General features: G+C 43.8%; 1 protein-coding gene across 1 annotated transcript in view; it reads left to right on the top strand.

The window, feature by feature from the left end:
• Positions 1–24996, top strand: part of SV2A (synaptic vesicle glycoprotein 2A) — a 113501-nt gene that overhangs the window by 61756 nt on the left and 26749 nt on the right. Inside the window, exon 7 of the mRNA XM_082242559.1 lies at positions 1554–1642. Within this exon, the coding sequence (XP_082098685.1) occupies positions 1554–1642 (89 nt within the window). The remainder of the gene's footprint in view (positions 1–1553; positions 1643–24996) is intronic.

Raw genomic sequence — 24996 nt, 5'->3', positions numbered from 1 at the left:
AGGGGTCAGTGTAGGGGGGTCAGTGTAGGTGTCAGTGTGGGGGGGGGGGTGTCAGTGTAGGTGCTAGTGTGAGGTGGGGGGGGTCAGTGTAGGGGGGTATTTGCACTAAATTGGAAATTATGATATTTTTAAAAAAATACAATGAATTACAAGGCTGTAGAGAACAGTGCGCCATTGCAAACTTATATTCTGAGGTTTTAATTTGATTATTTTAATATAGTCAGTCGTGAACTAAAGTGGGCCAGTCTAAGGCATGAAACTCCAGGGCTGAAAATGAGTCCCACTCCGGCCCTGATCGGGGGGGGGGTTATGGTGTGCGGGCTGGTGTGGTCCGATGGACCTTCAGAGCTCCTTGCCGGAAAGTGAACTCCCACGCACAGTGACGTCATCGCAGCTTGGAAGAGACAGCGATGTCAGCTGCCTCTTGGCGACCGAGTTGGGGCTTCTTTCTAAGGTAAGTATTTCATAATGAGCTAGTATGCGAGTGCTGTATCGCAAAAAATGGCCTGGCCATTAAGGGGGTAAAACGTTTCGGTCCTTAAGTGGTTAATAAACACAAAAATGACTGGAACTCCACTTTAAACACTTTGTGTCCCACAGTGGACTCCAAAAAAAGGATTTTATGGTGACTACAAGAACCCTATTTTTTGAGTTTAGGTCCAATAGAATGACTTTCCCTCAGGTTGTCCATGTAATATATAAAGCAGTCCTTCTCATTAGTGATCGACCGATTATCGGCAAAGCCGATATATCGAGGGCCGATCTGCACTTTTCCCCGATCGGAATCGATATTGCCAATATTTCAGGAAAGTGCTGTACCGGAGTGATGCCTGCAGCTAGAGCCATCACCCCGGTATCGGCGTCCATAGCCGACGGTCGGCTGTCTTGTAATGACAACTGATGCGGCTGAGAAGCCTCACCGCTGTCATTACAAGGAGTGGGAGGGGACATCCCCCCCCCTCCCACCACCTTCCATGGCTTGCCCGGGTCTCCCGTCCCACCGGGAGACCCGGGCAACCAGCCTGCATGGCCGCCGAAGACCCGATCAAAGCCGGAAATGATGTCATGACTTCCGGGTACTCGGCGCCAGATTTAAAAAAAATGACATCATTCAAAACAGTCAAACTTGGCTTTTTGAATGCTTTTAAGTACAGAGGAGGGGTTTGGGGTCTTTTAGACCCCCAAATCCCTCCACAAGAGTATCTGTCAAATGAAAAAAAAATAAAAAAAATGTTTTTTAAATGTACGAAAATATCGGCAAATATCGGCCGATACCGATATGCAATGGCCAAAATATAGGCTTTTTTAATGCTTTTAAGTACAGGGGGTGTTTGGGGTCTTTGGACCCCCAGATCCTTCCATAAGAGTACCTGTCAAGTGATTTTTTTTTTTAATGTACGAAAATATCAGTCAATATCGGCCGATACTGATATGCAATGGCCAAAATATCGATATCGGCAACGAAAAAACGATATCGGTCGATCACTACTTCTCATGTTTTTTTACATTAATGCTTAAACACAATTTTCTAACTGTTCTCCCATTTCCAATAGGTCTGGTCTAATTTCCTCCAGTGCTTTGCACCAGAGTATCGCCGTATCACCCTCATGATGATGGCTGTGTGGTTCACCATGTCCTTCAGGTAGGATCCGCCATGTCACACTGTATACTTACACTGCAAATAAACTCAGGCACAAAAATGTAATACGTTGCATATTGCACCTTACTAGTTCTTAGATGTGTGTGGTTAGTTTTCTTTTTCAGAATTTGTTTCCGTTATTTTCACCTGGTGATCCTCCCAGTAACATATTTCCTGTCTTGGGGTGACAATACTCATTCACTGTCCTGTATCTATGAAGGAGCCGCATTGCCACCCTAAGACAGGACTACAGAACTCCACCCTCTCTCCTCTTCTCCATACAATATGGTGGGAGGCGTTCTGTACTCCACTGAGGAGAACTAGGCAGGGCAGATAACACTTCGGAGTGCTCAACAAGGTATTAGCCTGCTGGATTTCTAGCAGATTCAATAGGTATATTTTTTTTTCAACTTATCGAACAGATATAACAAACGCCGTTTGATGGTATCTTTATCAGACAGAAAGGGAGCAAATAAGTCTTTTGTTAGGATTTACATACACTTTTTTTTACAGTACACACAGAAAGTATTCACAGCGTTTCACTTTTTCCACATTTTGTTATTGGTCTTATTCCAAAATGGATTAAATTCATTATTCTCCTCAAAAGTCTACAAACAATACCCCATAATGACAATGTGAAAGAAGTTTGTTTGCAATCTTTGAAAATGTATTAAAGATAAAAAAAACTATAAAAAAAAGATAAAAAACAATAAAAATCTCATGTACATAAGTATTCACAGCCTTTGCTCAATACTTTGTTGAAGCACATTTGGCACCAATTACAGCCTCAAGTCTTTTTGAGTATGGTGCTACAAGCTTGTTTCAACTATTTATGGGCAGTTTCTACCATTCTTCCAAGCGCCATCACATTGGATAGGGAGCATCAGTGCACAGCTATTTTCAGATCTCTCCAGAGATGTTCAATCGGGTTCAAGTCTGGGCTACTCAAGGACATTCACAGAGTTGTCCCGTAGCCACTCCTTTGCTATCTTGGCTGTGTGCTTGGGGTCGTTGTTCTGTGGGAAGATGAACTTTGCCCCAGTCTGAGGTCCAGAGCGCTCTGGAGCAGGTTTTTATCAAGCCCAAGGAATTGTCTGTAGACTTCGGAGACGAGGGGTTTGTATGGAGGCACAGATCTGGGGAAGGGTAGAGAACAATTTCTGCAGCATTGAAGGTCCCAGTGAGCACAGTTATCTCCATCATCCATAAATGGAAGAAGTTTGGAACCACAGAACTCTTCCTATAGTGGGCCACTTGGCCAAACTGAGAGATCGGGGAGAAGGGCTTAGTCAGGGAGGTGACCAAGAACCCAATGGTCACCCTGAAAGAGCTCCAGCGTTTCTCTCTGGAGAGAGGAGAACCTTCCAGAAGAACAACCATCTCTGCAGCACTCAACCAATCAGTAAAAGGCACATGACAGCCAACCTGGAGTTTGCCAAAAGGCACCCGAAGGACTCTTAGACCATGAGAAACAAAATTCTCTAGTCTGAACAAACAAAGATTGAACTCTTTGGCCTGAATGGCAAGTGTCATGTCTGGGGCAAACCAGGCACCGCTCATCTCCTGGCCAATGCTATTCCTAGAGTAAAGCATGGTGGTGGCAGTAAAATTCTGTGGTCTGTTAATACAAAGATTGAACTCTTTGGCCTGAATGGCAAGTGCCATGTCTGGGGGAAACCAGGCACTGCTCATCACCTGGCCAATGCCATTCCTAGAATAAAGCATGGTGGTGGCAGCATCATGCTGTGGGGGTGTTTTATAGTGGCAGGAACAGGGAGACTAGTCAGGATCGAGGAAAGATGAATTTAGCAATGCACAGAGACATCCTTGATGAAAACCTGCTCCAGAGCCCTCTAGACCTCAGACTGGGGCGAAGGTTCATCTTCTAACAGGACAATGACCCTAAGAACAGAGCCAAGATAACAAAGAAGTAGCTACAGGACAACTCTGTGAATGTCCTTGAGTGTCCCAGCCAGAGCCCAGACTTGAACCCGATTGAATATCTCTGCAGAGATCTGAAAATGGCTGTGCACCTACACTCCCTATCCAACCTGATGGAACCTGAGAGGTCCTGCAAAGAAGATTGGGAGAAACTGCCCAAAAATAGGTGTGCCAAGCTTGTAGCATCATACTCAAAAACACTTGAGGCTGTGTTTGGTGCCAAAGGTGCTTCAACAAAGTATTGGGCAAAGGCTGTGAATACTTATGTACATGGGATTTTTTTTTTCTAATATAATTCCATATAATATGAGGTTAAACCTAATATATGAGGTTAAACCTAAAGGCTGTGAATACTTATGTACATGAGATTTTTTTTTCTAATAAATTTGCATTTTTTTATTTTATTTTATAATTTTTATTGAATATACAATTGAAAAAAATTGTGCCAGCAGCACAGTCTCCATGTCAGTCAAAATAAAGTTCAACATTTGTATTTAAAAGCATAAACGTATTACGTCCATGGAAACATAGTACATCATAACCATTAACAGATTTGCATGAAATGCCCATAACCCCATTTACCAGTACCCAAGAGTAACCTCTAAAACCAATTCATAATTACCCTCTACCAATGACCAGCCGGTCCATAGTCAAGTCCCATGGTGCTAGACCTGGTGTGTCTAACCAAGGTGCCCATTGTTTGTTGAATTTATCGATTTTCAAAGATTTCCAACAAACTTCTTTCACATTGTCAATATGGGGAATTGTGTGTAGAATTTTAAAGGAATGGTGCCAAGGGAGACTACTTTGAAAATCTTGTTATTTTGGTATAGGACCCCGGCTAAATTGCATGCCCGGCCACTTGTTGGCGTTGCGGCACTGGTTTGGGCACACTCTTTCATATTTTCTGGCAATGTCCTCTCCTACAACCCTTTTGGGACATGGTGGGGTCAAAGATTCAATCAGTGACGGGCTTGTCCTTCCCGTTGGATCCCCTTCATTACCTTTTGGGCCCTCCCTTCCCTGGGGTCTCCAAACCCACCAGGCGTTTGATATCTTACCTTCCGGTTGCAGCCAGAAGAGCAATCCCGTTATGCTGGCGGCAGGCGGGACCGCCTGATGCTGCCCTCTTTCAACGCCTGGTGCTGGAGATACGGAGGATGGAATTCCTTACGGCTACGGTTCATGATGAAGTTTCTCATTTTAACGCTGTATGGGCAGATTGGGATCTTCAGGATTCTGCCCTTACATGAGTATACTTTTGTTCCCTGCTGATTAATGTTTCTCCTTATCGTGTCATTTGCATACTTGTTTTTATGGCCAGTTGTGTGCTTTGTACTGTTTCTTTTTTCTATGTCCCTTAGTATTTGCATATACCGACTGGGACTGTTCTGAACTGCCTTGCAATGTTATTGTTTTTTTGGGGGGTTCCCTACCCCTTGTATGTTTATTATCCTTCTTTATATTTTCAATAAAAATTACAATTATTAAAAAAAAAGAATTTTAAAGAAAAGCATTGAATTTAAATCATTTTGGACTAAAGTTGTAACATAACAAAATGTGGAAAATGTGAAGGAAAAAGTGAAGGGAATCCTTTTATGCATGGTTTCACCCATCGCGGGTTAACATTATTCCACATTTTCATCCGTGAACAGCGTTTTTTTTTTTTTTCTTTTGGGAAGCGGTTTGCAGGGGCCTGACATCAAAGGCCTCTCTATGTAAAGATCACCCACAACTACAAACGGCTCAGTTCCAAAGTGTACATGCCACCAACCAGCAGCCTACGTGCATGCGCTTACTATGGACACCGTTGTCAATCATGGGATGTTTATTTCTGGAGGGGGTCCTGAGTGACACACTGAATTGTATGGTGTCGCTTATAATTGCCAGCACAGTCACCAGCTAATTAGAGCAAAACAAGAGCACCAGACTAGCTACCATACTAGGTGTAATGCATTCACACAGGTATCCTTGGTGTATTGTTGTTACAAGAACATTTATTATTTCAAAGGTGAACTACCATTTTGGGGCTGGCCATACATTATACAATTTTCTTATTCAATTTTCCTTTAGATTTGCCAAAACCATATAATATGAGGTTAAACCTAAACACTTTCAATATGTATGCAGTCAAGCAGGCCCTTGTACTACATAGTTGAAGGTAAATCTAAAGGAAATTAAATAAGAATATTGTATAATATATGGCCAGCTTTAAGTTATAGCCTTTACTGGCTAACTTAAAGTAGACCTTCACCCTCCACATCAACATTCTCACATTTGCCGTCGGCCCCTCTTCTCTCACAGAATTGTATATTTTAGGGGATGGGGGTAGCCGGGGTAAAGGAATATCTTTTTAGGGACCCCTCGCTGTTCTTTCTGGTTTGTACAGTTACAGTGCCTTCAGCCTCCTACATCACCCAACTTACATCCCGAATCCCAGGAGGCCACATGGTACTTTCATTATCAGGGGTTCTGATGTCTCTTCTTTTGCATAAGAGACATAAAGGGACAGACAAACCCCTGATAATATGGCACAACGCATGCGCATAGTCACGGAGCCACTGAACAATTCAGAAGAAACCCCCTGAAGATGTGAAAAGGACAAGACATACTCTGAGACCCACTATTGCCACATCCCTAAGTAATGGCAGTGAAAAGAAGAGAGGAGGGGAGTGAGAGAATCCCACAAATGGGATTTCTCAACCTCTCAAGTAGGTTGGGACTTTATAGGCTATAACTGGGTGCTGATCTTGATGGGAACAAAATGCAACAGTCGTTTTTTATATAAAAGATTAAATCATTTATTACATATATACGTACAAAAGTGTTCAATAAAACATGATAAGTACATGCATATAAGTCATAAGTCAAAATTGGTTAACCACTGGATCCCCAAATGCCTCTACTGGCTAGGGCAACTGCACTGAGGTATATACCAGATCATGATAAATCATGATATAAGATCGATTCCCCGGTTACCACAGGAGAACCCCATATGTGTATGATCTTATATCATGATTTATCATGATCTGGTATATACCTCAGTGTAGTTGCCCTAGCCAGTAGAGGCATTTGGGGATCCAGTGGTTAACCAATTTTGTCTTATGACTTATATGCATGTACTTATCATGTTTTATTAAACACTTTTGTACGTATATATGTAATAAATGATTTAATCTTTTATATAAAAAACGACTGTTGCATTTTGTTCCCATCAAGATCAGCACCCACTTATAGCCTATAAAGTCCCAACCTACTTGAGAGGTTGAGAAATCCCATTTGTGGGATTCTCTCACTCCCCTCCTCTCTTCTTTTCACAAACCCCCTGAAGATGCCAGAAGAACATGGTGCATGCTTGCGCTAAGTGCAGATAAATTCCAGGAAGTAAATTCTACATAATTCATTTGCCCTCACTCAAGATGGCCATTCCCAGAAATGCTAGGCAGTGTTTTTCAAAGTGATTTCTCACTTGAGAAATGGGGGAATTTGCTTTGAATATTAAAAATAAATTAAATATTGCTTTTGGTTTGTGGTGCTCAGATGCAGTGAAGATCCACTTTAAGTTCAAAATGGCTGCCGCTTGACTCCTCTGGCGTGCTCCATGCCTAGTGTTCGCATTGCACGTTTGTTTGATGGCTGCCCCCAGACAACTGACACTAAGAAGGCTCAGCTTTGCCAATGACAGTTTAATGGTGCTCATTTTCACACGCTTGCTTCATCAAGTCGCAAGCATCACGGTGAAATTACCGTCGCTATGGCAACCACTGCGGGCCCGTCTGTTTTCCTCCTCTTTGGACCCTGCTGTCTTTTCAGTTTGTCGCTGTTTTTTGTTAGGGCAGCGAGGGGGCCCTTCATTCTTTGCTGGAGCGAACGCACATTTCATCTTTAATTAGGCAGGACTGACAGCGTTAGGCACAACATCCCCCATAGCTACCGGGGCTCCAGCCTTTTCCCCATTGCACTGCCTCAGTTGTCAGAATTCCATTTCTGCCAGGTGTCCATTATCATTATTGCACCATACCGCAGAGCTGAAATTACTATGTTTTGCTGCGTGTTTAGGTATAACAGAAACTTGTGCCTTCTGAAAATAGAGAGCGACTGCATCCAAAATTCCAATGGGTTGCTTATTTATACAGAAATCAATGTGCAATAATTGATTTACAAAAAAAAAAGCTTCATGGTGATGCCATTTAAGACACAGCAGGGCTTTCAGAGTGCCTTTAAGAGGGACTGCGGCCTCTTGCCAATCCTTCTGTGGTGTATGGCTTTCTCCTACCGAAATATAGCTAAAGTATCTGAATAATGCCTCTCTGATTGGTCAGGGTACACAACGCTTCTCAACCTTTATGCAGTCGCGGCACCCTTTATAAGTGCACAGAATTTTCAGGCACCCCGGTCTAAAATGTGAATTTTGCTTATCAATGGGAAACCTGAGCCTGGGACAGTAATGACATTGATGAAATTAACTTCACATCCATCACATCAAACTCACCCCTTCATGTCAGAGGCCCCCATCCCATCAGAAGCCCCCCTAAATATAAAAAGCTCTCATCACATTTGAGTCACCCCTATACATCAAAGGGCCCCATCACATCAGAGCCCCCCATATATGAGAACCCCTCATCATATTTGAGTCACCCCTATACATAAAAGGGTCCCCATCACATCAGAGGTTCTTCATTATTTCAGAAGTCCACTATCACATCGGAGCCCCCCCTATATATGAGAACCCCTCATCACATTTGAGTCACCCCTATACATCAAAGGCCCCCCAACACATCAGAGGTTCTCCATTATTTCAGAGGTTCCCCATCCCATCACAGCCCCCTATATATGAGAACCCCTCATCACATTTGAGTCACCCCTATACATCAAACGGCCCTCATCACATCATAGGTTCTACATTCATTCAGAAGTCCCCCATCACACCAGAGGCCCCCTATATTTGAGAATCCCTCATCACATTTGAGTCACCCCTATACATCAAAGGGTCCCCATCATATCAGAGGTTCTCCATTATTTCAGAGAACCCCTCATCACATTTGAGTCACCACTTTACATCAGAGGTCTCCATTCCATCACAGCCCCCCTATATATGAGAACCCCTCATCACATTTAAGTCACCCCTATACATCAAAGGACCCCCAACACATCAGAGGTTCTCCATTATTTCAGAGGTTCCCCATCCCATCACAGCCCCCTATATATGATATGAGAACCCCTCATTACATTTGAGTCACCCCTATACATCAGAGGTCCTCATCCCATCACAGCCCCCCTATATATGAGAACCCCTCATCACATTTGAGTCACCCCCATACATAAAAGGGCCCCCATCACATCAGGGGTTCTCCATTATTTTAGAGGTCCTTCATCCCATCAGAGCCCCCCTATATATGAGAACCCATCATCACATTTGAGTCACCCCTATACATCAAAGGGCCCCCATCACATCAGAGGTTCTCGATTATTTCAGAGGTCCTCCATCCCATCAAAGCCCCCCTATATATAAGAACCCCTCATCACATTTGAGTCACCTCTATACATGAAAGTGCCCCCATCACATCAGAGGTTCTCCATTATTTCAGAGGTCCTCCATCCCATCAAAGCCCCCCTATATATAAGAACCCCTCATCACATTTGAGTCACCCCTATATATCAAAGTGCCCCCATCACATCAGAGGTTCTCCATTATTTCAGAGGTCATCCATCCCATCTCCCCCCCCCCCCATATATGAGAACACCTCATCACATTTGAGTCACCCCTATACATCAAAGTGCCCCCATCACATCAGAGGTTCTCCATTATTTCAGAGGTCTTCCATCCCATCTGACCCCCCCCTATATATGAGAACCCCTCATCACATTTGAGTCACCCCTATACATCTAAGGGCCCCCATCACATCAGAGGTTCTCCATTATTTCAGAAGTCCTCTATCCCATCAGAGCCCCCCTATATATGAAAACCCCTCATCACATTTGAGCCCCCCACTATACATCAAAGGTCCCCCATCACATCAGAGGTCCTCTATTATTTCAGAGGTCCTCCATCTCATCAAAGCCCCCGTATATATGAGAACCCCTCATCACATTTGAGTCACCCCTATACATCAAAGGGCCCCCATCACATCAGGGGTTCTCCATTATTTCAGAGGTCCTCCTTCCCATCAGATCCCCCCTATGTATGAGAACCCCTCATCATATTTGAGTTACCCCTATACGTTAGAGGTCCTCATCCCATCACAGCCCCTCTATATATGAGAACCCCTCATCACATTTGAGTCACCCCTATACATCAAAGGCCCCCAACACATCAGAGGTTCTCCATTATTTCAGAGGTTCCCCATCCCATCACAGCCCCCTATATATGAGAACCCCTCATCACATTTGAGTCACCCCTCTACATCAAAGGCCCCCCATCACATCAGAGGTTCTCCATTATTTCAGAGGTCCTCCATCTCATCAAAGCCCCCCTATATATAAGAACCCCTCATCACATTTGAGTCACCCCTATACATCAAAGGGCCCCCATCATATCAGAGGTTCTCCATTATTTCAGAGGTCCTCCATGCCATTTGACCCCCCCCCCCCCCATATATGAAAACCCCTCATCACATTTGGGTCACCCCTATATATCAAAGGGCCCCCATCACATCAGAGGTTCTCCATTATTTTAGAGGTCAGACGGTATGCCTGACTCTGAGGCAGCACTAATAGTTGGGGGATCCCTTTAGGAATTCGCCATAGGCTCCACCGAGATGAGTGGATGGATGTCTCCACTGCCTTAATGCTGTTCAGAGCATTGGATCTATATCTTTACGTCCCATAGCTATTGCACACATGATCTATCCATGCTACACATCAAGGCTATTTGCCAAGGGGAGAGACATAACCAATGTGCAGATGTCAGAATTTTAGGTTGCCTTCAGGCAATGCCGCTTCTTAGGTGAGATCATTCGCCGTCCCTGTGTCCGCCCAAAAGACTCACTATTTGTGACCTTTACTGGTTCCAGCTGTTCTTGCTCAGAATATGATTTTCTCCATCAGTGGTCATGAGGTAGCTAAGCTTTAAAGTGAAACGCGTTGGCCAACGGAGGCGACCCGCTATACTGGGTATTGTAACCCAGGGTGTATAAAGTGAGGGAGGTGCTGTATAATGGCCACATCTTGCATTTATATGTCGTATCGTATGATTTTAATGTATTTTTGGATGTCCTGCAAACATCCTGTTTTAAGATATATGTCTAAATAAAATATTTGATACTTTTATAGAAAAACTTGAGTTGATCTCATGCTATCGCCAGTAAAGTCCATCCATTGCAGTGCTAGGTTCTGCGTTTTTGTGTATATTCTATGAGTATATGATGAAAAACACCTAAGGTGAGATTAGCTTCAGTGAAAACGTCATGTAGAGTTTATAAGTAGAGATACTAACTGCTTAAATTATATGTCAATTTTGACTTTCCACTGATGAGCTTATCTCCTTCCCTTTAATCACAGAGGCCCCCTCTGACATAAGATGACCAATAGGGGTTTAGGAGAAATCAGAGGATGAGCCAAAGTGTTTTTTATAGAACAAGTTGAGATTTGTACATAACTTCAGCCACCTTTTTGCCTATTGATCATTTTGACATGCCATGTTAACCTATGCATGCACATTTTCCATCATATGCTCCAATTAAATTGCACAGATTTGAGATAGGGATAGACCGACATGGTTTTTTCAGGGCCGATACCGATATTTTGGTCACAACGTATCGATATCGGCTGATATGGCCTGATATTTTGTACATTTAAAGTTTTGAAAGATAAAGACAATTTTTGACACAAATCTGGTAATGAACATGTTAATTTTTGTTTAATACTTAATTGCTGGCTTGCTGGCACCCTGTGGTGGGTGTCTGTCTGTCTGGCACCCTGTGGTGGGTTGCTGGCTGGCTGGCACCCTGTGGTGGGTGGCTGGCTTGCTGGCACTCTGTGGTGGGTGGCTGGCTGGCTGGCACCCTGTGGTGGGTGGCTGGCTGGCACCCTGTGGTGGATGGCTGGCTGGCACCCTGTGGTGGGTGGCTGGCTGGTTGGCACCCCTGTGGTGGGTAACTGGCTGGTTGGCACCCTGTGGTGGGTGGCTGGCTGCCTGGCACCCTGTGGTAGGTGGGTGGCTGGCACCCTGTGGTGGGTGGCTGGCTGGCACCCTGTGGTAGGTGGGTGGCTGGCACAGGGGCTGTGGGCTGCTGGCTGGTACAGAGCCTGTGGCTGGCTGGTACAGGGCCTGTGGGTGGCTGGCTGTGTGGCACCCTGGCTGTGGGTGGCTGGCTGTCTGGCACCCTGTGGTGGGTGGCTGGCTGTCTAGCACCCTGTGGTGGGTGGCTGGCTGGAAGCCTGTGGTGGGTGGGTGGCTGGCACAGGGGCTTTGGTGGCTGGCTGGTACAGGGCCTTTGGGTGGCTGGCTGGCTGGTACAGTGCCTGTGGCTGGCAGGTACAGGGCCTGTGGGTGGGTGGCTGGCTGGTACAGGGCCTGTGGCTGGCTGGTACAGGGCCTGTGGATGTGGGTGGCTGGCTGGCACCGGGCTGCTGTGGGTAGGTGTATGGCTGTGATACACTCCCGCGAGACTAGTCCCAATCCTTCTCTGAATCATTTAGATGTTCATTGGCAAAGTTCAGCCGGGCCTGTACATGTGCCTTCTTGAGGAGGGTGACCGTGTGGCAGGTTGGGATCAAACAGGAGTGCAGTCAAAGAACAAGCCAAAGGTTGGTAACGAGCGGTAGCAAAGATACAGACAACAGCAGAAGTGACAAGAGCAAGATATTGGCTGAAGAGAGCACAATAATTTGGCAAACAGGACGTGCAAAGGCATGGCTTAAACAGGAAGCTCATGGGTGACGCAAAGGATTTAAGGTTCAAGAGAAACAAAACACAAGGAAAGGTTGTCTAAAGATTTCAGACAGGGAGCTCTCCGGGGAATGCCTATTTTATTGTGCTCAATGAATTTAAAAAAAAAAAAACGCTGAGGGATCAATACTCCTCTATGGTAATTGTTTTTCAGGCTTTGTCGATCGTTAATTTAGTAGTAGTGATGATGGTCAATTATTTTTAAATTAGACAAATGTTATCAGTGAGCTAAGAGGATCAGCAGGAAAAGGAGCTTAGTTTTTCAATGAGCAACCATGGCTGACCCTGGTATTTGCAGTATGTCAATACAAATAATGAAAAAAAAAAAAAGCATTTCCTCAATCCTCCCTGCCCCAGTGATCAGATTGCAACATTGTAACTTTGTAGCAAGTCTATGGCCCCTTTCACGCGGGCTTTCCGATCCGATCTGCCTGTCAGTTTTTCAGGCATCCGGGTCGGATGCTCCATGAAGCCCTATGGAGCGGTGGATGTGAGCGGAGACCTCTCCGCTGACACCCGCTGCTATCCGATCCTATGCTGTTTGTGAAATCCGGATGCATGGAAATCCTAATTTCCATCCATCTGGAGGATCGGATTGGATAGGATCGGATGAAAATGGACAGGCGGTCCGTTCTTATCCTATCTCCCCATAGAGGAGAGCGGGGATCTGACAGCTCCATCTCTGCACACAGAGGGGAGATGGAGCTGCCATCCGCCCGCTCAGTGGGGATCGGCGGATCGATTCCCCGCTGAGCAAAATGGACTCCTTCGGGCGCACCGCCCGTTTGAAAGGAGCCATAAGGTGATAAGCTGATCCTTATCAGACATTTCTGAACATGAGCAAAAACTGCACAGAAACCAGGAATTACAAAATTGTGTACATTTCGGAGCTAATATCTTATCCAGGATGTAGATGGTGACCCTTGATGAGGCTTGAAAATAAATCACCCAGTTCTTCTGGAGCAAGCTTTCTCAACCAGGGTTCCATGGAAACCTAAAGTTCCTTCAGAGGTTGCTTGGGGTTGGTAGAGCAATGAGCAAAGACAGATTGATCTCCCACCTCCAATGACTACAAATGTAAGGAGGTAATTCCCAACTGTAGTCAATGTAAGTAATGTAATTCACTTCCACACTGATCACCGGTGCAGAGGGTATTTTTTCCACTGACCTCTAATGTAAAGGAGCATGTCTCCAATGACCACCAATGTAAGGAAGTTTTTTTTTTTCCACTGACCACCAATGTGAGGAGCATTCTTCCCACTCACCACCAATGTAAGGGACATTCTTCTCACTGATCACCAATGTAAGAAAAATTCCTCCCACTGATCACCAATGTAAGGAACATTCTTCCCACTGACCCCCAATGTAAGGAACATTCTTCCCACTCACCACCAATGTAAGGGACATTCTTCCCACTGACCACCAATGTAAGGAGCATTCTTCCCACTGATCACCAATGCAAGGAATATTCTTCCCACTGATCACCAATGTAAGGAGCATTCCTCCCACTGATCACCAATGTAAGGAACATTCTTCCCACTGATCACCAATGTAAGGAACATTCTTCCCACTGACCACCAATGTAAGGAGCGTTCTTACCACTGATCACCAATGTAAGGAGCATTCTTCCCACAGACCACCAATGTAAGGGAGTGTTTCTCCACTGACCACCATTGTAATGAGCAAACTTCCCACTGACAACCAATGTAAGGAGCATCCTTCCCACTGACCACCAATGTAAGGGACATCCTTCCCACTGATCACCAATGTAAGAGAGTGTTTCTCCACTGACCACCATTGTAAGGGGCATTTTTTCCCACTGACCACCAATGTAAGGGACATTATTCCCACTGATCACCAATGTAAGGGGCATTCTTCCCACTGACCACCAATGTAAGGGAGTGTTTCTCCACTGACCACCATTGTAAGGGGCATACTTCCCATTGACAACCAATGTAAGGAGCATTCTTCCCACTGATCACCAATGTAGGAAGGATTTTCTCCTATGCCCATCAATGTAAGGGAGCATTTCTCCACTGACCACCAATGTAAGGGAATATTTCTCCAATGACCACCAATGGACACTTTTCCTCTGGGGACTAGTGTAAGGGTCTTTGCTTTTTTTCTGGTTATTGTTAGTTTATTTTCATGATTATCATTGGGTGAGAACTAGTCAAGGTATGCTGTGTTTTGTATTCCTTTATTTGAAACTTTTAACAGCTTACTATTCTATTTGACTGTGTAATGTACTGTATATACCACCATGTTTAGAATGGGTTCTCTTGAGGCCCAAAAATTGTTTCAAGCGTTCCTCCAGGGTAGAAAGGTCGGAGAGAAAAGCAGATAAGGGCAGCTATTGGGGGAGTACTGTGACGAATACATGGTGTTATGTTCAATTTAACACACTTTCATAAGGTAGAATTAATGGTCACCATTCATACTCTCAAAAGCCTTTACATTAGAAGGCATTAAGGAAGTAATTTGAAATACAGATAGACCAATGCTTTTAAAATCGAGAGGCACAATGGCTGGCTTTTCAGTTTTGGGCACAAGCCAATTCCTGTTGGGACCTGGGCTGCTAGCCATGGATTATGCTCAGTCAGGGAAGTAACCCAGTTTTTCAGGAATCATACAAGCTGTTGCTGGAAAATATAGCAGTTTTTTAAAGGCAGAGAGCAATGTGTAGAAGGCCATAGCAACAAAATTTTACTGTTGGCGTTGCTCTTTTGAATAAGGCCAATGGCAAATTGTGTAGATATATCATTTTTTGCTAATTTCTATAGTGCTGGCACTTCCCATAGCTCTTTACAGGGGACATTAAACTGTTTACATCAGTTCCAACCTCCAAAGCAACTTAAAGTAACCTTGACCTGGTCTAAAATGGTTCTAAAGTACTAGCAGGGTTTTAGCCTTGATTGTCCCCAAGAACACAGGTATTTCTAGGAGAATTGGTTTGGCCCTACACTGGATATATTATGTGGTAGAGTTTAAAGCGACCTGTCCTAAAACTTTTTAAAGTCAACAACAGTGGTGAAATATGGCCACATTGGGGTTCTACAAGTACCTGCGTTAGTCTTTAGATCAATCCCTGTGTTCCTGTGGGGCCCCCTTCAAACCTAGGCTCAGATGATAACTTGGATTTGACTTCTACCTAGTCAAGATTAAGCCCCACTACCTTCCACCTCTACCACTGTAATTAGGGTTGCCACCTCATCCCTTTAAATCCAAACACATATGATTAAAGAGGTTTTGATGCTAATTTAATGCAGATAGGGCACCAAGTGGGTTTAATTACCACCTTATTCAGCCACAGAAGCTGTGTAATTAATATGTGTTCAGTTTTAAAGGGATGAGGTGGCAACCCTAGATCAAATACTTATTTTACTTACAGAACCGCAAATCAATTTATAACATTTGTGTCAAGACATGCCCGGAGCTTGAAGGAAATGATAAGCATAGGGCATACATGACAGGGTGGAAGGAAAACCAGGCAGTAGGGGGTTAAATTAGTTGTTGGGATATGAGAGGTCAGGAGTACCAGAGCAGACAAGGTGATGGGGAGGAGCAGGAGAGAGAGTAGTTAGAAGGGTAGAGTGAAGGGGCTTCACTTGCAGACTGGAGATCATAGGAGAAACGTCCCTCCCACCTGCCCTGGTGACGCCTTTTTCTGTTGTTCTGCTAAGGAGGTTGGACGTTGGTGGTTGAGGTCCTTGACGAAGGTCTAAAACATGGCGTTGAATGATAAAATGGTGGGACCCATCTCAGGTATGGAGTCCTATGGTTGGTCTGGTTCAGTCTAGACCAGGGGTCTCCAAACTTTCTAAGCAAAGGGCCTGTCCTTCAGACTTAAGGGGGTCTGGACTCTGGCCAGTGGTAGTAGAAAATGTCTCGACATCAGTACCCCATCTTTGTTTTCTTTGGGAGGATTAGTGCCCCATTGTAGATATCAAGTGGAATAAAAGAGCCCCATTGATAGTGTCAGCAGGGGGAATGGTGCTCCATCATTGCAGTCAGTGGGCGAAATAGTGCTCCAAGGGCCAGATAAAGGCACGCAAAGGGCCGCATCCGGCTCCCGGGCCATCGTTTGGAGACCACTGGTCTAGACTGACCGGTAATGTAAGTTGGTAGGGGTCTGTGGACAGTTAGGTTAGTCCTTGAGGCGGTGTTTTAGCGGCTGGGGACAGAACCTAACTTAATGGTACCACAGACTCCAAAGTTGTGGGAGATGGTGTCGTCAAGGATCTGCGACCATTCTTTGTTATGGATTGGTTTGACTGTTTTATGTTTTTCTGTTATTTATGGTTTTGTTTCACAAAATGCCGAACCGGCCATTTATTCTCAATGCTGAGTTAGGGTTGTCATTTAAAGGTAAAGGGGGGTCGTGTTGGGTACTGATCCAGGTAATATGCTTAAACAGGTGGGATCTGAATTACCCTAGTCATGTGTTTTTTCTGGATTTTTGGTTGATATTCTATCTCTATCATTTAAAATACACCTATGATAAAAATAATAGAACCTTCATTTTCTTTTGTGTAAGGTAGTAGGAGTCTGTTGTCAGTTAGGATAGTCCTCGAGGCGGTGTTTTGGCAGCTGGGGACAGAACCTAACTTAATGGTACCACAGACTCCAAAGTTGTGGGAGATAGTGTCGTCAAGGATCTGCGACCATTCTTTCATCTGGATTGGTTTGACTGTTTTTCTGTTATTTATGGTTTTGTTTAACCACTTGCCGACTGCCGCATGACTATTTACGTCGGCAGTCAGCCCCTCACAGGCAGAGCGACGTAGTACTACGTCGCTAGCCTGTGAGGGTCTAGGGAGCGAGCGCGCGCCCCCGGAGGCGCGCTCCCGCTCCCACGCGGTCACAGACCCCCCCGTGCGTGTGACCGGCGACCCGATGTCCGCCGGTCACTCGGCGATCATCGGTGCAGAGGGAGAAAGGCAGGTGGCTTGTGTAAACAAGCCGCCTGTCATTCTCCCTTGTGTAGGAATAGTGATCATACGGTTCTACTATGTAGGACCGTTGATCACTGTTCCTACACCTCAAGCCACAGTCAATCACAGTTAGAATCACGCCCCTAAGGACACACATAACCCCTCCCTCTCAAAAAAAGTTAACCCCTTCACTGCCAGTGTAATTTTACAGTAACAGTGCATATGTATAGCACTGATTACTGTAGAAATGTCACTGGTAACCCCAAAAGTGTCAAAAATGTCAGTCAAGGGTCTGATCTGTCCGCCGCAATGTCGCAGTACCGCAAAAAAATCGCAGATCGCCGCCATTAGGCGTTAAAAAAAAAACAACAAAAATGACAAAAATCTTTCCCTTTGTTAGTAAACGCGATAACTTTTGCGCAAACCAATAAAAATACGCTTTTTGCAATTTTTGTTACCAAACATATGTAGCATAAAACAAATTGGCCGAAAATGTTAAAAAATTTTGATTTTTAAATTTTTTGGGGGGGGAATTTCATATAAAAAAATGTGAAAAATATTGTTATTTTTGCAAAATTGACGCTCTTTTCTTGTTTATAGCACATGATCAAAAAATCGCACAGGTGATCAAATACCACCAAAAGAAAGCTCTGTTTGTGAGAAAATCAATTTCATTTGGGTACAGCGTCGCACGACCGTGCAATTGTCCGTTAAAGTCACGCAGTGCCGAATCGCAAAATAGGCCCTGGTCAGGAAGGGGGTAAAATCTTCCGGGGCTTAAGTGGTTAATAAACGGTCGAACCGGCCATTTAATCCCTGAGTTAGGATTGTCATTTAAAGGTAAAGAGGGGTGGTGTTGGGTACTGATCCATATAATATGGTTAAACAGGTGGGATCTGAACTACCCTAGTCATGGGTTTTTCTGGATTTTTGGTTGATATACTCTCTCTATCATTTAAAATACACCTAAGATAAAAATGATAGAACCTTCATTTTCTTTGTAAGTGGGCAAACTAACAAAATCAGCAGGGGATCAAATAATTATTTTCCCCACTGTATGTTGGAGGAAAGGGGGGGGGGGGGGTGATTGCCTACAGGTCCTCCTTGATCCCAGAACTGGGTCACCTACTTCACGAAACCTTTCATTCACCCTTGTGTTCTTTTCAATGGCAGATTCTTCTCTTGGAAGTGTATCTTTAACTTGACAGGTGCTTTGTGTACGGAGCCTAACATCTGTATTTTCTAATCAGCATTGAGGCTTCCAAATTGACTCCCCCCAAATATCCATTAATTTGAGCTGTCAGGGAGGTAATTAAAATGCTACATTCCCAGTTACAGCTTGGCATTCCTCTGCCGTGCATTAAAAGCGGCAGCCATCAGTTGCTAATGAAGTTATAGTCTTGTGGTTGGGCGCTGGGAGCAATAACCAGATCCCGGGCTTGTGGAGAGAATCAAATATTGCATTACGTCTAATGCGGTTTCCACTCTGGAACATTTAGAAAGGAAGCCAGTCACAATAACGAGGAGAAAGAAGCACATTATTGGCATTTACAGGATTATAGATCATAGGTTTTATTATCTAACCACGGTACAGGAGGGAGATAAATAATGACAAGGCTTAAAGAGACCCTGTCACCAACTTAAAAAAAATTGCAGGTAAAGCTACAAAAAAACAAAATATTTTAAATGCTTACTTAACCACTTCTGGACCTGAAGATTTTCCCCCTAAAATGGGGTTACACACTATAAGAAAACCGGGCGAACGATTGTCCGATTTTCCTCGTTGTTTCACAGCAAATCGGAACCGATGAAAGAATTTTCGTAAGAAAATTTGTGGGAAAATTCTCGTAAGACAAAGGCTTTTTTTGTTGTTTATGTTTCTGATCATGCACAGTCTTTCTTTTCTGATTTCTCTTGTACAAAAATCGTACGAAAACGGTACACATTAAACGAAAATCCTTCGTTTTTTCCCGTACGAGAAAAATTTTGGAGTTTGTCCCTTCGAGAATTTTCCTACGAAAATTCTGAATCGTCTGTAGAAAGTTCTGTACACACTATAAGAAAATCGTACGAAAATTCTTTGGACGAAAATGTTCGCACGATTTTCTTATAGTGTGTACGAGCCTTTAATGACCAGGCCATTTTTTGCGATTCGGCACTGCGTTACTTTAACGGACAATTGTGCGGTCGTGCGACACTGTCCCCAAATAATGTTCTTTTTTTCCCCACAGATAGAGCTTTCTATTGATCACCTGTGCGGTTTTTATTTTTTGTGCTATAAACGAAAAAAAAAAAAGGGACAATTCTGAAAAAAAAAAAAAACAATAACTTTCTGCTATATAACATTTCCGATAAAAAAAAATTTTAAAAATCTAATTTTTTTCATCATTTTATGCCAATTTGTATTCTGCTACATATTTTTGGTAAAAAGAAAAATCTCAATAAGCGTATATTGATTGATTTGCGCAAAAGTTATCATGTCTACAAACTAGGGGAAAGATTTATGTAATTTTTATTTATTTTTTAATTTTTTACTAGTAATGGCAGCAAACAGTGATTTTTAGCAGGACTGCAAAATTGCGGCGGACAGATCGGACCCCTAACTGACATTTTTGACACTTTTGGGGGGGACCAGTGACATTACTACAGTAATCAGTGCTAAAATTATGCACTGTTACTGTAATAATGACACTGGCAGGGAAGGGGTTAACACCAGGGGCGAGCAAAGGATTAAATGTGTCCCTAGGGGGTGCTTTCTAACTGTGGGGGATGTATTTACTGAATGAACACAGAGACTTGTGTTCCTAAATAAGAGGAACACAGGATCCCTGTGTTCATTACTGACAGAACAGCGGTTTGCTGGGTTTACAATGGCAGACCGCCGTTCTTTCTTCACAGGGAGCGATCGCGGGTGCCTGGCGGCAGTCGCGGCAGCTGGACCCGCTGATTGGCTCCCCCTGTGGGGAATGGCCCCCATTAGCGGTCCTGGGAAGCGACGTACAGTTACGTCATTTCGCGGGACAGATCCGACCTTCCGCAGTATATGTACTGCTGGCGGTCGGCAAGTGGTAACAATGGTTTGGCACAGCCAGTTACAGTAGCGGCTGGCTCAAGCAACTGTCTAAAAACCCCCACTATTTTTTAAATCCACATACGTTGTTACTATGCTTTTTTAAGCCCCGATGAAGGGGGGTGGGGCTAAGCCCCCGAAACGCACTGGATTTTGTATACCATTTATTTTTGGAATAAAACTTTTTGGACTTGAATATTATGGTGTGGCTCTTCAATTCTTTCCATTCTCATCACAACCCAATGTGAGTGTGGAAATCCTTTGGCGTCCAAAAGCTGCCAGCTCAAAGTTCATATTCCCTTTGGGAACCTGCAATTTGGAAACCTGAACTTTGTATTTTGGGGAATTTGTACAAATACCCCTTTTATTCGATTTTTGGTTGAATCTCCACCTCCAAGGCATCACATTTACACTGCTCAAGAACAAATTAAAGGAACACTTTTTAATCAGAGTAGAACATCAAGTCAATTAAACTCCCGGGATATTGATCTGGTCAGTTAAGTAGCAGAGGGGGTTGGTAATAACTTTCAGCAGCTTTGGTGTTAATTAAACTAACAGGGGCACTAGATGGGCAAACAATAAAATGACCTCCAAAACAGAATGGTTTTACAGGTGGAGGCCACTGAATCATCTTTTCCGACTGTTTTTTACTAGTTTTGCATTTGGCTAGGGTCAGTGTCACTACTGGTAGCATTCAGCCATACCTGGACCCTATAGAGCAGTGATGGCGAACCTTGGCACCTCAGATGTTTTGTAACTACATTTCCCATGATGCTCATGCTCTCTGCATTGTATTTGAGCTTTAAGGGAAATGTAGTTCCAAAACATCTTGGGTGCCAAGGTCCGCCATCACTGCTATAGAGGTTGCACAGGCAGTCCAACTCCTCCAGGATGGCACATCAATACGTGCCATTGCCAGAAGGTTTGCGGTATCTCCCAGCACAGTCTCAGGAGCATGAAGGAGATTCTAGGAGACAGGCAGTTACTCTAGGAGAGATGGACAGGGCTGTAGAAGGTCCTTAACCCATCAGCAGGACCGGTATCTGCTCCTTTGTGCATGGTGGAACAGAATGAGCATTGCCAGAGCCCTAATAAATGACTTCCAGCAGGCCACTGGTGTGAATGTCTTTGACCAAAGAAACAGACTTCATGATGGTGGCCTGAGGGCCCAACGTCCTCTAGTGGGCCCTGTGCTAACTGCCTGGCACCGTGGAACTCAGTTGGTGGTGGGTCAGTGATGTTCTGGGGAGGCATATCTATGGAGAGACGCACAGACCTCTACAGGATAGACAATGGCACCCTGACTGTCATTAGGTATCGTGATGAAATCATTGGACCCATTGTCAGACCTTACGCTGGTGCAGTGGGTCCTGGGTTTCCCTGGTGCATGACAATGCCCGGCCATTTGCCATTGAACACCAAAATTGGAAGGTCCACCACTGGCACCCTGTGCTTTTCACAGATGAGAGCAGGTTCACCCTGAGCACATGTGACAGACGTCATGTCAGGGGCTCTAACCCCTTGCCACTCCATCCAAATAAAATTTAAAAAAAGTAGTTTTGCCTTTAGTTATACTTCAATTGCGAGAAACAACAATAGCTTACTAGTGAGGGAAGTCAGGCGTTCATCTGTAGAAAAATGGGTTATGAACCGCTTTGATTTGTATTTCTTGCTCTGTTATCTCATATATATGCAAAGAATAACTCCGACCTTGCGTAATGCATCATAATAATGTTTTATTAATAGCTCAGTTATGCTAATTCACTGATTCTCCAAATGTGCTTTTACTGCCGTCAAAGAATGTTTATTTTTTTCTTCCCGAACATTAGTTTAGCGTTTTTTAGCTGTTTTGACAGAATATTAATTCAATTAGCATTTAGGGAACCGTTTATAAAAATAACTCCTCTCTAATTAAAAGGAAACAAGTTATTTTAATGTTTATTTAGAGGGCGTTCCCCCAACAGGTTATACAAGGGTAGACAGGGGTTTATTGCTTATTTTAGGATAGAGGGTGGAATGTTTATTTAGAGGGTGTTCCCCCGACAGGTTATACAAGGGTACACAGGGGTTTATTGCTTATTTTAGGATTGAGGGCGGAATGTTTATTTAGAGGGAGTTCCCCCGACAGGTTATACAAGGGTACACAGGGGTTTATTGCTTATTTTAGGATAGAGGGCGGAATGTTTATTTAGAGGGTATTCCCCCGACAGGTTATAGAAGGTTACACAGGGGTTTATTGCTTATTTTAGGATAGAGGGCGGAATGTTTATTTAGAGGGTTTTCCCCCGACAGGTTATACAAGGGTACACAGGGGTGTATTGCTTATTTTAGGATAGAGGGCGGAATGTTTATTTAGAGGGTTTTCCCCCGACAGGTTATACAAGGGTACACAGGGGTGTATTGCTTATTTTAGGATAGAGGGCGGAATGTTTATTTAGAGGGTTTTCCCCCGACAGGTTATACAAGGGTACACAGGGGTGTATTGCTTATTTTAGGATAGAGGGCGGAATGTTTATTTAGAGGGTTTTCCCCCGACAGGTTATACAAGGGTACACAGGGGTTTATTGCTTATTCTAGGATAGAGGGCGGAATGTTTATTTAGAGGGAGTTCCCCCGACAGGTTATAGAAGGGTACACAGGGGTTTATTGCTTATTTTAGGATAGAGGGCGGAATGTTTATTTAGAGGGTGTTCCCCCGACAGGTTATAGAAGGGTACACAGGGGTTTATTGCTTATTTTAGGATAGAGGGCGGAATGTTTATTTAGAGGGTTTTCCCCCGACAGGTTATAGAAGGTTACACAGGGGTTTATTGCTTATTTTAGGATAGAGGGCAAAACACAAATAATTTTCACAGCTCTGCCCATTGTCCTGAAGTCAGGAATAGGATTTATAATGGAAGTGAGACATGAAGATGACTTCCTTTAAAGGGTAACTCCACTTTTGTGGGGGAAAAAAAATAGCAAATAAAGAAAAAACAATACAGCGTATACAATTGCGACACAAATTATATTGTAATTGAATGTTATTAAAAATTACCTTTCCTTTTTAATCTGCAGCTGTTGTAATTTTCTGAAAATGCAATACAATATGGCTACCTGCAGCTGTTCTGTACACAGGATGTGTACTGACCACACCCCAGAAACATAATTTCCTGCTTATGTGATTGGCTCACCAATTTTCCCAGAAGTCTGCCTAAGATACAAGTCAGATTTCTGGCATCCCCTGCAACAAAAATTTCATTTTTGGTGAGATACTCCTAATAGGAACACGTCTAAAGGGGTGCAGGCCCAGCAACTTCCCCCATTAGAGCCCTGCAGCTGCCACAGCTGATAGATAATTATGAAACCACTCCCATTTGACCCACTCAGCACAGAGACACAGAGGGACAAACAATGATTTCTTCAGAATAACAAAGGGTAGGAATCTGCAACAAAGTTTGTTAAAATCCTTGTAATGTACATAGATCACCCAGAGGGGAATGTTTTTTTTCTCTACAAAAGTGGAGTTACGTTTTAAGTATTCTTATCAGGGAGTTTTAAAAGGCCAGTCCACCTAAAACTGATATTTGAATGTTTGGTGGATGCTGGAGATCTAAAACTCCTGTTTCTTCTGTCTCTCAGGGATTCCATTAGTCCGGAGTCACATCTGCGCTGTGCATTCAGAAAGGCGCATTAACATGTATCACATTGCAAGATAATGCCTATTGTGTTGGGGCAGCCAATTAATTTTGTATCAAACTGCACCTGAAACAAAACCACAAAAGCAAAACAGAGAGGGCACACCATCCTAGCGCATTACCATAATAAACCATTTATTACTAAAAGCATATTGGATATATATACTCCCAAACAATTGTGAAGCACAAATTCATCAAATTTATTGAAGACAATGTTTCTTGGTCCCTTCCACTAGGCTCCTTTCCTCAGGAAGATGTCACCAAGAAACTTACGGCCTACATGTTTCGAGGGGTATCCCCTCTTCATCAGAGCCAAAAGATTAACCCCCTGAGCCGTAAGTTTGTTGGTGACGTCTCCCAAGGCAAGGAGCACGTGGAAGTGACCAAGCAACATTGTCTTCAATAAATTTGTGGTTCACAATTGTCTATTTTGAGCTTTTGAGCTTTTGGCTCTGATGAAGAGGGATATTCCTCAAAACTCTTAAGCTGTAGGCTTCTTGGTGACATCTTTCCTCAGGAAGATGTCACCAAGAAACTTACGGCCTACATGTTTCGAGGGGTATCCCCTCTTCATCAGAGCCAAAAGATTAACCCCCTGAGCCGTAAGTTTGTTGGTGACGTCTCCCAAGGCAAGGAGCACGTGGAAGTGACCAAGCAACATTGTCTTCAATAAATTTGTGGTTCACAATTGTCTATTTTGAGCTTTTGAGCTTTTGGCTCTGATGAAGAGGGATATTCCTCAAAACTCTTAAGCTGTAGGCTTCTTGGTGACATCTTCCCAAGGCAAGGAGCACGTGGAAAGGACCGAGCAACACTGTCTTCGATGAATTAGATGAATTTGTGAA

This window comes from Pelophylax lessonae, assembly GCF_965119305.1.
Source record: "Pelophylax lessonae genome assembly, chromosome: 13".
In the NCBI taxonomy this organism is placed as follows: domain Eukaryota; kingdom Metazoa; phylum Chordata; class Amphibia; order Anura; family Ranidae; genus Pelophylax; species Pelophylax lessonae.
Note: the sequence above shows the minus strand (reverse complement) of the source record. Positions and strands in the feature narration are given on the sequence as shown.